This window comes from Oncorhynchus gorbuscha, linkage group LG15 (genome assembly GCF_021184085.1).
Source record: "Oncorhynchus gorbuscha isolate QuinsamMale2020 ecotype Even-year linkage group LG15, OgorEven_v1.0, whole genome shotgun sequence".
In the NCBI taxonomy this organism is placed as follows: Eukaryota; Metazoa; Chordata; class Actinopteri; order Salmoniformes; family Salmonidae; genus Oncorhynchus; species Oncorhynchus gorbuscha.
Window position 1 is genome coordinate 18,612,967 of NC_060187.1, and position 13,703 is coordinate 18,626,669.

The window sequence follows — 13,703 nt, forward strand, 5'->3', positions numbered from 1 at the left end:
AGAGAGAGAGAGAGAGAGAGAGAGAGAGAGAGAGAGAGAGAGAGAGAGAGAGAGAGAGAGAGAGAGAAAGAAAGAGAGAGAGAGAGAGAGAGAGAGAGAGAGAGAGAGAGAGAGAGAGAGAGAGAGAGAGAGAGAGGAGAAAAAAGAGAGGGATATAGAGGGAGAGGGAGACAGAGGTGGAAAGAAAGAGAGGGATAGACTGAGGAAGGGAGGGGAGGGATAGAGGGAGCATGGGAGATGGATGGAGGGAGGGTGATAGAAAGAGGGAGGTCTCTATGGTTGTGAATATCAATGACTGGGAGTCTGGCAAAGTCACCGTCAGTGTTATTAGACTGCCACACAGCTACTCACCCCTATACACACATGCACACACGTACACACGCACACACAAACACACACACACTACCATCTATGACATACTGAGTGTTTTTGTATTCCTCACAGCCCTCCAGACAAGCCTGACAAACGTCATCACTCTACACACCATCCTAGAGATAGAGGCTCTGGTCAGTAGTTCATTACTAAAGGAATAGAGTGCAATTTTGGATGCAGACAGAGAGACACTAGAGCAGTACCAGAAAACACCCATTTACCATTGTTTGAATTATACAAACTGAGCAGTTGCATCTTTCTTGGCCTCTACTGCCATCTGCTGGTCAGATGTGGCCTTGCCGTAAAAGGGATCCTTAGCATTGAGGTTGTGTTATCCCATGGATACCCCATTGTAACATTGGTACTTCCACAGTATTTACACTGACCACAGAGCTAACTCAGGTTTTGGTTCAATACCTGTTTCTAATCTATAACATCAGATCTTTGTCTTTCAAAGGTGTTTTTCCATCAACCCCAGAAGAAGGTCTAAGAATGTTGTGAGTGTTGTGCTCTTTTTGTTGAATCATGGTACTCACCATCTCTGTGTTGTGTTGTTGCCCCCAGGGTGCCCATGGTTGTGGGATAACCTGACGTGTTGGCAGCCTGCCCGGGTGGGAGAGGTGGTTGTGGTCAGCTGTCCAGAGCTCTTCATCCAGTTCATGAGCGAGGAGGATGATGGTCAGTGACTGACAGCTGTCAATAATCTCAATACTTTGGGCATGTCTATTTGTTTAATGTTAACATCCACATCTATTGTAACTAACATTGATTTGCACCTCTTGTCTTATCATCTGGTAAATACAGTGACAATTAGTATTATTTTTGTCTCTGTACTCCAGTACTTTGGATTCAAAATGATAGAATGACTATGAGGTTAAAGTGCAGCCTGCCAGCCTTAATTTTAGGGTATTTTCATGCATATTGGGTAAACCGTTTAGAAATTACAACACTTTATGTACATAGTCCCCCCATTTTAGGGGAACAAAAGTATAGGGACTAATTCACTTACATTTGTATTAAAGTAGTCAAAAGTTAAGTATTTGGTCCCTTATTCATAGCATGAAATGACTACATGGATGCCTTTGCTATTTGTTTTGGTTGTGTTTCACATTACTTTGTGCCCAAAAGAAATTAATGGTAAATAATGTATTGTGTCATTTTGGAGTCACTTTTATTGTAAATAAGAATAGAATATGTTTTGAAATGTTGAATCTACTGTATGTGTTAACCATTGACATAGTTTATTATGTGTGTAGAGCTAGGGAAGGTGAGTCGTAACTGTACGGAGGGCGGCTGGTCTGAGACCTTCCCTCATTATGTGGATGCCTGCATGTTCGACGAACCCAACGGAACCCACGAGCATCCGGTGAGCACTCCACACTGTCTTACCCTCACTCTCATTGCCCATAATCCTTAGCCTGGAGGCCAGTCTGTTTCTGCTCTCTTGCCAACTCCTTATGGTCATGCCAAACATATGGGTATATGCATCAGTCTGTGCTAATATCCCTGATAAATATGTGCTCTTGATTTACTGTTGTTGTTTACTGCAGGACATGTACTACGTGTCAGTGAAGGCTCTGTACACGGTGGGGTACAGCACCTCTCTGGTTTCTCTCTGTACAGCCATGGTCATCCTTTGCAGGTTCAGGTGAGAAAGGTCATCAGAGGTCAAAATCCAAAATCCCACTCAGATCAAATCTGACAACAACAAACAGTTGTAGACTTTACGGTGAAATGCTTACTTACAAGCCCTAACCAACAATGCCATTTAAAAATGAACTAAAAGAAAAAATACCTTTAAAAAAATAAGAATAAGAAATAAAAGTAACAAATAATTAAAGAGCAGCAGTAAAATATCAATCGTGAGGCTTTATATAGGGGGTACCGGTACAGAGTCAATGTGCGGGGGCACTGGTTTGTCGAGGTAATTGAGTTAATATGTACATGTAGGTAGAGTTATTAAAGTGACTATGCACAGATAATAACAGAATAGCAACAGTGCAAAAGAGGGGGGGGGATGCAAATAGTCTGGGTAGCCATTTGATTCGATGTTCAGGAATCTTATGGCTTGGGGGTAGAAGCTGTTTAGAAGCCTCTTGGACTTAGACTTGGCACTCCGGTACTGCTTGCCGTGCGGTAGCAGAGAGAACAATGACTAGGGTGGCTGGAGTCTTTTACAATTTAAGGCCTTCCTCTGACACCGTCTGGTGTAGAGGTCCTGGATGACAGGAAGCTTGGCCACAGTGATGTACTGGGCCTTGCGGTCGGAGGCCGAGCAGTTGCCATACCAGACAGTGATGCAACCAGTCAGGATGCTCTCGATGGTGCAGCTGTAGAACCTTTTGAGGATCTGAGGACTCATGTCAAATCTTTTCAGTCTCCTGAGGGGGAATAGGTTTTGTCGTGCACTCTTCACAACTGTCTTGCTATGCTTGGACCATGTTAGTTTGTTGGTAATGTTGACACCAAGGAACTTGAAGCTCTCAACCTGCTCCACTACAGCCCCGTCGATGAGAATGGGGGCGTGCTCGGTCCTCCTTTTCTTGTAGTCCACAATCATCTCCTTTGTCTTGATCACTATGAAGGAAAGGTTGTTGTCCTGGCACCATATGGCCAGGTCTGTGACCTCCTCCCTATAGGCTGTCTCATCGTTGTCGGTGATCAGGGATACCACTGTTGTGTCATCAGCAAACGTAATGATAGTGTTGCATTCGTGCCTGGCCGTGCAGTCATGAGTGAACAGGGAGTACAGGAGGGCTCTGAGCCCGCACCCCTGAGGGGGCCCCATGTTGAGGATCAGCCTGGTAGATGTGTTGTTACCTACCCTTACCACTTGGGGGCGGCCCGTCAGGAAGTCCAGGATCCAGTTGCAGAGGGAGGTGTTTAGTCCCAGGGTCCTTAGCTTAGTGATGAGCTTTGAGGGTACTATGATGTTAAACGCTGAGCTGTAATCAATGAATAGCATTCTCACATAGGTGTTTCCTTTTGTCCAGGTTGGAAAGGGCAGTGTAGAGGGCAATAGAGATTGCATAATCTGTGGATCTGTTAGGGCGGTATGCAAATTGGAGTGGGTCTAGGGTTTCTGGGATAATGGTGTTGATGTAAGCTATGACCAGTCTTTCAAACACTTCTTGGCCACAGACATGAGTGCTAGGGGTCAGTAGTCATTTAGACAGGTTACCTTAGTGTTCTTGATCACAGGGAGTATGTTTGGTCTGCTTGAAACATGTTGGTTTTAGACTGAGGTTGAAAATGTCATCCTGGTAATCCGTCTGTGAATGTTGACCTGTTTAAAGGTCTTACTCACATCGGCTGTGGAGAGCATGATCACACAGTCGTCCGGAACAGCTGATGCTCTCATGCATGTTTCAGTGTTACTTGCCTCGAAGCGAGCATAGAAATAATTTAGCTCATCTGGTAGGCTCTTGTCACTGGGCAGCTCTCGGATGCGTTTCACTTTGTAGTCTGTGGGGATGACAACATTGATGCACTTTTTGATGAAGCCAGTGTCTGTTGTGGTGCACTCCTAAATGCCATCAGAAGAATCCCAGAACATATTTGAGTCTGTGCTAGCAAAACAGTCCCGTAGCTTAGCATTTGCTGAGTCACTGGTGCTTCCTGCTTTAAATTTAGCTTGTAAGCAGGAATCAGGAGGACAGAATTATGATCAGATTTGCCAAATGGAGGGCGAGGGAGAACTTTGTACGTATCTGTGTGTGGAGTAAAGGTGGTCTAGAGTTTTTTGGTAAAACTGATTTAATTTCCCCGCATTAAAGTCCTCGGCCACTAGAAGCACCACCTGGATGAGCCTTTCCATGTTTGCTTATGGCGGTATACAGCTCATTGAGTGTGGTCTTAGTGCCAGCATCGGTCTGTGGTGGTATTTAGACAGATGAAAACTCTCTAGGTAGATAGTGTGGTCTACAGCTTATCATGAGATACTCTACCTCAGGTGAGCAAAACCTCCAGACTTCCTTAGATATCGTGCACCAGCTGTTGTTTACAAGTATACATAGACCGCCACCCCTTGTCTTACCAGAGGCTACTGTTCTATCCTGCCGATACAGTGTAAAAACCCGTCAGCTGTATGTTATTCATGTCGTCGTTCAGCCACGACTCAGTGAAACATAAGATATTACAGTTTTTAATTTCCCATTGGTAGTTTAATCTTGCTCGTAGGTCATCAATTGTTTTTCCAATGACTTTATGTTTGCCAATAGAAAGTATGGCAGTGGGGTTTTACTCGCTCGACTACAAATTTTCAGAAGCCCGACCTCCAACCTCTTTTTCTCCGTCTTCTCTTCACGTAAATGTCATATAGGTACCTGTGTTTCTAGCTAGAACAAGAGGAACACATAGATGTTCGGGAGCTTTCTTCTAATTATTTTACATACAGCAGGACTAGATGGCTTGTAAGATTATTATTATTATTATGTACATTAATAACAGAATATAGAACATATCAGATAATATAAGACAAGATAATATAAAAGTCAAGACATGGTGCTTTAGTGTAACAGACTATACAGTAGGTGGGATTGCTTGTTTAGAGATTGGTTGACCCAGGTTTTGTGGATGTTGTTGTCTGAGCTGTGATTGGCTGTGGTTGTTGTTGTCTGAGCTGTGATTGGCTGGGTTCACAGGAAGCTGCATTGCACCAGGAACTTCATCCACATGAACCTGTTTGTGTCATTCATTCTGAGAGCCATCTCTGTCTTCATCAAGGACGGGGTTCTGTACGCAGAGGAGGACAGCAACCACTGCTTCTTACACACTGTGAGTAGGCATACCACACACAAACTGTTAGTTAGTGATGGGGAACTAAGCTTTCGGAAGCATTGAGCATTTCTAGCCTATTGTGTCGAAAATAGGTTCATTACTCGAGGCTTTGATCAACATATCGTGCACTTGTGGCACCTACTGGTCAAAATAATTTATAGCAGCCAAATTATTATAGATGAGGTCGCATATGCCGTAGCACGTGCGCAGGGTAGCCTTTTTGCCTTCTACCGAAACCAATTCCAAACCAATCAGGTGGTTGTTCGACAAAACAAAGCTTTGGCCGCCATTGCTCACATGCTCCTGGTGAAGGGATACAAGCATCGGCACACTGCTTCAAACTAAACTGCTTAGTGATTTCAACACCTGCCTCGGAGCGCCTGTATCAAAAGTAACGTTACTACCGTTAGTCACACACAGACAAAGACATACTGTACACACACTCACACATATCCTGAACCAATTGTCTTTCTCTCTCTCTCTGTCTGTCTGTCTCTCTTTCGCTCTCCCTGTCTGTCCCTCCCTCCCTCCCTCCCTCCCTCCCTCCCTCCCTCCGTCCCTCCGTCCGTCCCTCCCTCCCTCCCTCCCTCCGTCCCCTCCCTCCCTGTCCGTCCGTCCGTCCGTCCGTCCGTCCGTCCGTCCGTCCGTCTGTCTGTCTGTCTGTCTGTCTGTCTCTCTCTCTGTAGGTGGAGTGTAAGGTGGTGATGGTGTTCTTTCACTACTGTGTCCTATCTAACTACTTCTGGCTGTTCATTGAGGGCCTGTACCTCTTCACTCTATTAGTAGAGACATTCTTCCCTGAGAGAAGATACTTCTACTGGTATACCATCATTGGCTGGGGTGAGACAACAATCATCATGTACTGTTTACCTAATCAAACTGAATTCATCAAGTGAAAGTGAAAGTGTGTGTGTATGTGTTTATGTGCGTGTTTTTTGTGTATTCAGGGACCCCCACTATATGTGTGGTGATATGGGCAGTACTCAGGCTGCACTTTGATGACATAGGGTGAGTTACCACTACCATCACACTCAATTGACTATATTATGAAGGTAATGATGACAATAGTAAATGTACATGATTCTTTAATATTTCTGTATTTGAACCTTTCCCCTCCCTCCCTCTCTATCTCCCTCCCTTCTTCCCTATTGCTCTCCCTTTCTCCATCCATCCATCCCTCCCTCCTCCCTCCTTACCTCCCTCATTCCCTCTCGCCTTCACTCTTTCCCTCCCTCCCTCTTCCCTCCCTCCCTCCCCCTCTCTCTCCCTCCCTCTCTGTCTCCAGGTGTTGGGATATGAATGATAATGCTGGTATCTGGTGGGTGATTAAGGGACCTGTACTGGCCTCTATCATGGTGAGGCACTAATCAATTATCAATTCAATAACTTATTGATGACTATAAATGTTGATAAAGTTCAATATTTAAAAATAACTAATTCAGTCAAATTAATAGCTGTTCAATACTTAAGACAGATGAGTGAATATAGGCATTTGTCCTGTAAATACACATCTTCTTTTTCTACAGATCAACTTTGTCCTCTTCATCGGCATCATAATCATCCTTGTCCAGAAACTGCAGTCACCAGACATCGGTGGGAATGAATCCAGTATTTACCTGTAAGTCACAAGAAGTATGCTTGTGTGTGAAATTGTATCTACTACAGTAGTGGCTCTTTCAATTGTTCATCATGTCATATGTTTTTGGCTATTCTATATACCAGTTGGTTCTGTATGTTGGTCCACTATTGATGATGTCATGAGTATATTATCAAATCACATTTCATTGGTCAAATACACATGGTTAGCAGATGTGCTTGTGCTTCTAGTTCCGACAGTGCAGTAATACCTAACAGGTAATCTAAAAATTCCCCAACAACTACCTAATACACACAAATCTAAAGGGGTGAATGAGTATATGTGCATGTAAGTATATGGATGAGCGATGGCCAAGCGGCAAAGGCAAGGTGCAATAGAAGGTAGAAAATACAGTTTATACATATGATAGGGGTGGACCAGAGTACACAACCTCCACTGGGAAATGTTCCGGATTGGCTCTGAGAATAGTATTGACATACAATATACACTTATCAGGAAGAGCATAGAGAATGTTGTTCCCACTGTGATGATTAGAATTTATACAAACCAAAAACCGTGGATAGATGGCAGCATTCACGTAAAACTGAAAACCATTGTATTCAAGGTGACTGGGAACATGGATGTGAACAAACAGACCAGCTATGACCTCCATAAGGCAATAAAAGGGGCAAAACTACTGTACAGGGACAAAGTGGAGTCACAATTCAACGACTCAGACATGTATGTGGCGTGGACTCCAGACAATCATGGATTATAAAGGGAAAGCCTGCCATGTATCAAATAAAATGTCACATGCGCCAAATACAACAGGTGTAGAAGACCTTACTGTGAAATGCTTAGTTACAAATCCTTAACCAACAATGCAGTTCAAGAAAGTTAATAAAATATTTACTAAATAAACTAAAGTTTAAAAAATGTAAATGACACAATAAAAATAACAATAAGGAGGATTTATACAGGGGGTATGTATATAGACACTGATGCCCAGCTCCAGATAAGTTGAACACCTTTTACGTCCACTTCAAGGAAAACAACATGGAGCCACCGACGTGGACCCACGATGCTCATGAGGACTGTGCACTCTCGTTCTCCGTGGCTGACATGACTCATTTAAGCATGTTAACTCTCACAAGGCTGCCAGCCCAGACGACATCCCAAGATGCGTCCTCAGAGCATGTGCAGACCAGTTGGCTGGAGTTTTTTTTCCGGATATATTCAATCTCTCCATATCCTATCCTTTTATCCTAACCATTGTTCCTGAACTCAAGAAAGTGAAAGTAACTGAACTAAATGACTATCGCCATGTAGCACTCACTTCTGTAATCATTAAGTGCTTTGATAGGCTAGTTAAGGACCATATCACCTCAACCTTACCCGACACCCTAGACACACTACAATTTGCATACCACCCCAACAAATCCAAGGACGACACAATCGCCATTGCACTGCACACTGCCCTATCCCACCTGGACAAGATAAATACCTATGTAAGAATGATTTTTATTGACAATAGTTCAGCCTTCTACACCATAGTGCCATCCAAGCTTATCACTAAGCTCAGTGCCACGGGTCTGAACCCCTCCCTATGCAACTGGGTCCTGGACTTCCTGACTGGCCGACCGCAAGTGGTGAAGGTAGGCAACAACACCTCTGCCAAGCTAATATTCAACAGAGAGGCCCCACAGGGGTGTGTTCTCAGACCCCTCCTGTACTCTGTTCACCCATGACTGCGTGGCCACACACATCTCAAACTCAATCATCAAGTTTCCTGATGCCACAACAGAGATAGGCCTAATTTGACCTTTTTCACCTTTATTTAACCAGGTAAGCTAGTTGAGGACAAGTTCTCATTTACAATTGCAACCTTGCCAAGATAAAGCAAAGTGCAACAGAAACAACAACACAGAATAAATAAACAAGCGTACAGTCAATAACACAATGGAAAAAAATGAAGTCTATATACAGTGTGTGCAAATGGCATGAGGAGGTATGGTAATAAAAAGGCCATAGTAGCAAAGTAATTACAATTTAGCAGATTAACACTGGAGTGATACATGAGCAGATGATGATGAGCAGATGATGGTGTGTAAGTAGTGATACTGGTGTGCAAAAGAGCAGCAAAGTAAATATAAACAATATGGGGATGAGGTAGGTAGATTGGGTGGGCTATTTACAGATGGGCTATGTACAGCTGCAATGATCGGTTAGCTGCTCAGATAGCTGATGTTTACAGTTAGTGAGGGAAATATAACCCTCCAGCTTCAGCGATTTTTGCAATTCGTTCCAGTCACTGGCAGCAGAGAACTGTAAGGAAAGGCGGCCAAAGTAGGTTTTGGCTTTGGGAATGACCAGTGAGATATATCTGCTGGAGCGCGTGCTACGGGTGGGTGTTGTTACCGTGACCAGTGAGCTGAGATAAGGCAGAGCTTTACCCAGCATAGACTTATAGATGTCCTGGAGCCAGTGGGTCTGGCGACAAATACGTTGCGAAGGCCAGCCAACTAGAGCATACAGGTCGCAGTAATGGGTGGTATAAGGCGCTTTGGTAACAAAACGGATGGCACTGTGATAGACTATATCCAATTTGCTGAGTAGAGTATTGGAAGCTATTTTGTAGATGACATCATCGAAGTCGAGGATTGGTAGGATAGTCAGTTTACAAGGGTAAGTTTGGCAGCGTGAGTGAAGGAGGCTTTGTTGCGAAATAGAAAGCCGATTCTACATTTGATTTTGGATTGGAGATGTTTGATATGAGTCTGGAAGGAGAGTTTACAGTCTAGCCAGACACCTAGGTATTGGTAGTTGTCCACGTATTCTAGGTCAGAATCGTCCAGAGTAGTGATGTCAGGCGGGCGGGTGTGGGCAGCGAACGGTTGAAAAGCAAGCATTTGGTTTTACTAGCATTTAAGAGCAGTTGGAGGCCACAGAAGGAATGTTGTATGGCATTGAAGCTCGTTTGGAGGTTAGTTAACACAGTGTCCAAAGGGCCAGATGTATACAGAATGGTGTCGTCTGCGTAGAGGTGTATCAGGGAATCACCCGCAGCAAGAACGACATCGTTGATATATACAGAGAAAAGAGTCGGCCCGAGAATTGAACCCTGTGGTACCCCAATAGAGACTGCCAGAGGTCTGGACAACAGGCCCTCTGATTTGACACACTGAACCAGGCGAGGCAGTCATTTGAGAAACCAAGGCTATTGAGTCTGTCGATAAGAATACAGTGATTGACAGAGTCGAGAGCCTTGGCCAGGTCGATGAAGACTGCTGCACAGTACTGTCTTTTATCGATGGCGGTTATGATATTGTTTAGTACCTTGAGCGTGGCTGAGGTGCACCCGTGACCAGCTCGGAAACCGGATTGCACAGCGGAGATGGTACGGTGGGATTCGAAATGGTCAGTGATCTGTTTATTAACTTGGCTTTCAAAGACTTTAGAAAGGCAGGGTGTATATAGGTCTGTAACAGTTTGGGTCTAGAGTGTCACCCCCTTTTGAAGAGGGGGGTGACTGCGGCAGCTTTCCAAACTTTAGTGATGAGGGGTGGACGTTTGACCGTGGACCAATAGCGGATGCAGGCAATGAGGCAGTGATCGCTGAGATCCTGATTGAAAACAGCAGAGGTGTATTTGGAGGGCAAGTTGGTCAGGATAATATCTATGAGGGTGCCCATATTTACGGATTTAGGGTTGTACCCGGTGGTTTCCTTGATTATTTGTGTGAGATTGAGGGCATCAAGCTTAGATTGTTGGACTGCTGGGGTGTTAAGCATATCCCAGTTTAGGTCACCTAACAGAACGAACTCTGAAGATAGATATGGGGCAATCAATTCACATATGGTGTCCAGGGCACAGCTGGCAGCTGAGGGGGATGTATAACAGGCGGCAACAGTGAGAGACTTATTTCTGGAGAGATATTTTTTTTTTAATTAGAAGTTTGAACTGTGTGGGCATAGACCTGGAAAGTCTGACAGAACTTTGCAAGCTTTCTCTGCAGTAGATTGCAACTCCTCCCCCTTTGGCAGTTCTATCTTGATGGAAAATGTTGTAGTTGGGTATGGAATTTTAGAATTTTTGGTGGCCTGAAAAATAAATTGGAATATATACAAAAAAGACGAGAAATACAAAAAGTAAGCGAGAGGACGAAAAACCACATCTGCACTGCTACACCATCTTGGAAGAAGGATTACCAACATTGATGAGACAGCCTACAAGGAGGAGGTGTGAGCCCTGGTGGAGTGGTGCCAGGAAAATAACCTTTTCCTTAATGTCAACAAAACAAAGGAGCTGATCATGGACTAGAGGAGGCAGCAGAGAGAGCACGCCCCCATCCACATCGACGGGACAACATTGGAGAGGGTCAAAAGCTTCAAGTTCCTCTGCATGCACATCAAGGACTACCTGAAATAGTCCCTTCACACAGACAGCATGGTGAAGAAGGCGCAACAGCGCGGCTCTCATGTGGGCAGCAAGTAAGAGACAGCGCAGCTCTCATGTGGGCAGCAAGTACGAGACAGCACAGCTCTCATGTGGGCAGCAAGTAAGAGACAGCACACCTCTCATATGGGCAGCAAGTACGAGACAGCGCAGCTCTCATGATTTAAAAATGGGCAGCAAAATAAATTGGAATATATACAAAAAGAGACAGCGCAGCTCTCATGTGGGCAGCAAGTATGAGACAGCACAGCTCTCATGTGGGCAGCAATGTAAGAGACAGTGCAGCTCTCATGTGGGCCAACATTGATGAGACAGCCTTCAGCAAGGTGAAGAAGAGGAGGCGCACGAGACAGCACAGCTCTCATATGGGTAGCAAGTACGAGACAGCGCAGCTCTCATGTGGGCAGCAAGTACGAGACAGCACAGCTCTCATATGGGCAGCAAGTACAAGACAGCACAGCTCTCATATGGGCAGCAAGTACGAGACAGCGCAGCTCTCATGTGGGCAGCAAGTACGAGACAGCGCAGCTCTCATGTGGGCAGCAAGTATGAGACAGCACAGCTCTCATATGGGTAGCAAGTACGAGACAGCACAGCTCTCATGTGGGCAGCAAGTACGAGACAGCACAGCTCTCATATGGGCAGCAAGTACAAGACAGAACAGCTCTCATATGGGCAGCAAGTACGAGACAGCGCAGCTCTCATGTGGGCAGCAAGTACGAGACAGCGCAGCTCTCATATGGGCAGCAAGTACGAGACAGCGCAGCTCTCATATGGGCAGCAAGTACGAGACAGCAAAGCTCTCATATGGGCAGCAAGTACGAGACAGCGAAGCTCTCATATGGGCAGCAAGTATGAAACAGCGCAGATCTCATATTGGCAGCAAGTACGAGACAGCGCAGATCTCATATTGGCAGCAAGTACGAGACAGCGCAGATCTCATATTGGCAGCAAATATGAGACAGCGAAGCTCTCATATGGGCAGCAAGTACGAGACAGCGAAGCTCTCATATGGGCAGCAAGTACGAGACAGCGAAGCTCTCATATGGGCAGCAAGTATGAAACAGCGCAGATCTCATATTGGCAGCAAGTACGAGACAGCGCAGATCTCATATTGGCAGCAAGTACGAGACAGCGCAGATCTCATATTGGCAGCAAGTACGAGACAGCGAAGCTCTCATATTGGCAGCAAGTATGAGACAGCGAAGCTCTCATATGGGCAGCAAGTACGAGACAGCGCAGATCTCATATTGGCAGCAAGTACGAGACAGCGCATCTCTCCTGTGGGCAGCAAGTACGAGACAGCGCAGCTCTCGCGTGAGCAGCAAGTACGAGACAGCGCAGCTCTCATATGGGCAGCAAGTACGAGACAGCGCAGCTCTCATATGGGCAGCAAGTACGAGACAGCGCAGCTCTCACGTGGGCAGCAAGTACGAGACAGCGCAGCTCTCATGTGGGCAGCATGTACGAGACAGCGCAGCTCTCACGTGGGCAGCAAGTACGAGACAGCGCAGCTCTCATGTGGGCAGCATGTACGAGACAGCGCAGCTCTCATGTGGGCAGCAAGTACGAGACAGCGCAGCTCTCATGTGGGCAGCATGTACGAGACAGCGCAGCTCTCATGTGGGTAGCAAGTACAAGACAGCGCAGCTCTCATATCATCTATGTGAAGCTAGCCACAATGAGGATTAGCCACAATAGTAGACTATGCGGTTAGCCTTCAAAATAAAATATGTAATTGACAGTGATGCAAATTAATACAAATAGTAGAATTATGCAATAATTGAATAGATCATGCTAAATGAGGTTGGAATGTTGTTATATAAAATCAAGAAAAGACAATGATTTGTTATTTTGACAAAAATCTGTTGAAATCACACTGGATGTATTATACTTTAGAATTGCATTGGGGGCATACTTATTTCACTGTACAGCTTTACCTATGGAATGAGGATCAATGACATGGGGTATCAGTCTACTCAGTGACACCCAGAGAACATTAGCATTGTGGCGCTTATTGCGGGACTCTGAAACAGCTGTGAATTGAGACATATTTATTGCCAACCTATGTGTATTGAACATGTTTTGGAGTCTGATAACTCTGAGGAGGATGTTGGGGAAAATTATATTGGGTATTGAGTAGACTGTTACCCCATTTCATTGATCCCCAATCATTAGGTAAAGCTGTACAGTGCAATATGAATGTCAATACACACAATAGGCTGACTGGGGAGGTGATTTCACACAGTCACAGTACCTGCAATAAGAGCTACAATGCTAATATCTGCGTAAACTCTTCACAGTTGTGTTCTGTGGGTGTCACCGAGTAGACTGATACCTAATTTCATTGCTTCACATTCCAACTTTGCTTAACATTATCTAGTCTAAATATGGCATGATTCCACCAATTGTAACCTTCTGCATCACTTTCAAAGAGGTAATTTTATTTTGAAGGCAAACCAGAAATTCCACTATTGTGCCTAATCCTTATCGTGGCTAGCTTCACAACACATAACCCGGT

General features: G+C 44.9%; 1 protein-coding gene across 4 annotated transcripts in view; it reads left to right on the plus strand.

Moving 5' to 3' along the window:
* The window catches only part of LOC123996696 (pituitary adenylate cyclase-activating polypeptide type I receptor-like), a 67,857-nt gene that overhangs the window by 41,310 nt on the left and 12,844 nt on the right, over positions 1-13,703 (plus strand). For all 4 annotated transcript variants that reach the window (XM_046300303.1, XM_046300304.1, XM_046300305.1 and 1 more), the window contains exons 4-11: positions 937-1,050; positions 1,629-1,738; positions 1,923-2,020; positions 5,016-5,148; positions 5,838-5,991; positions 6,099-6,159; positions 6,437-6,506; positions 6,678-6,769. In XM_046300303.1, coding sequence (XP_046156259.1) covers positions 937-1,050; positions 1,629-1,738; positions 1,923-2,020; positions 5,016-5,148; positions 5,838-5,991; positions 6,099-6,159; positions 6,437-6,506; positions 6,678-6,769 — 832 coding nt within the window. The remainder of the gene's footprint in view (positions 1-936; positions 1,051-1,628; positions 1,739-1,922; positions 2,021-5,015; positions 5,149-5,837; positions 5,992-6,098; positions 6,160-6,436; positions 6,507-6,677; positions 6,770-13,703) is intronic.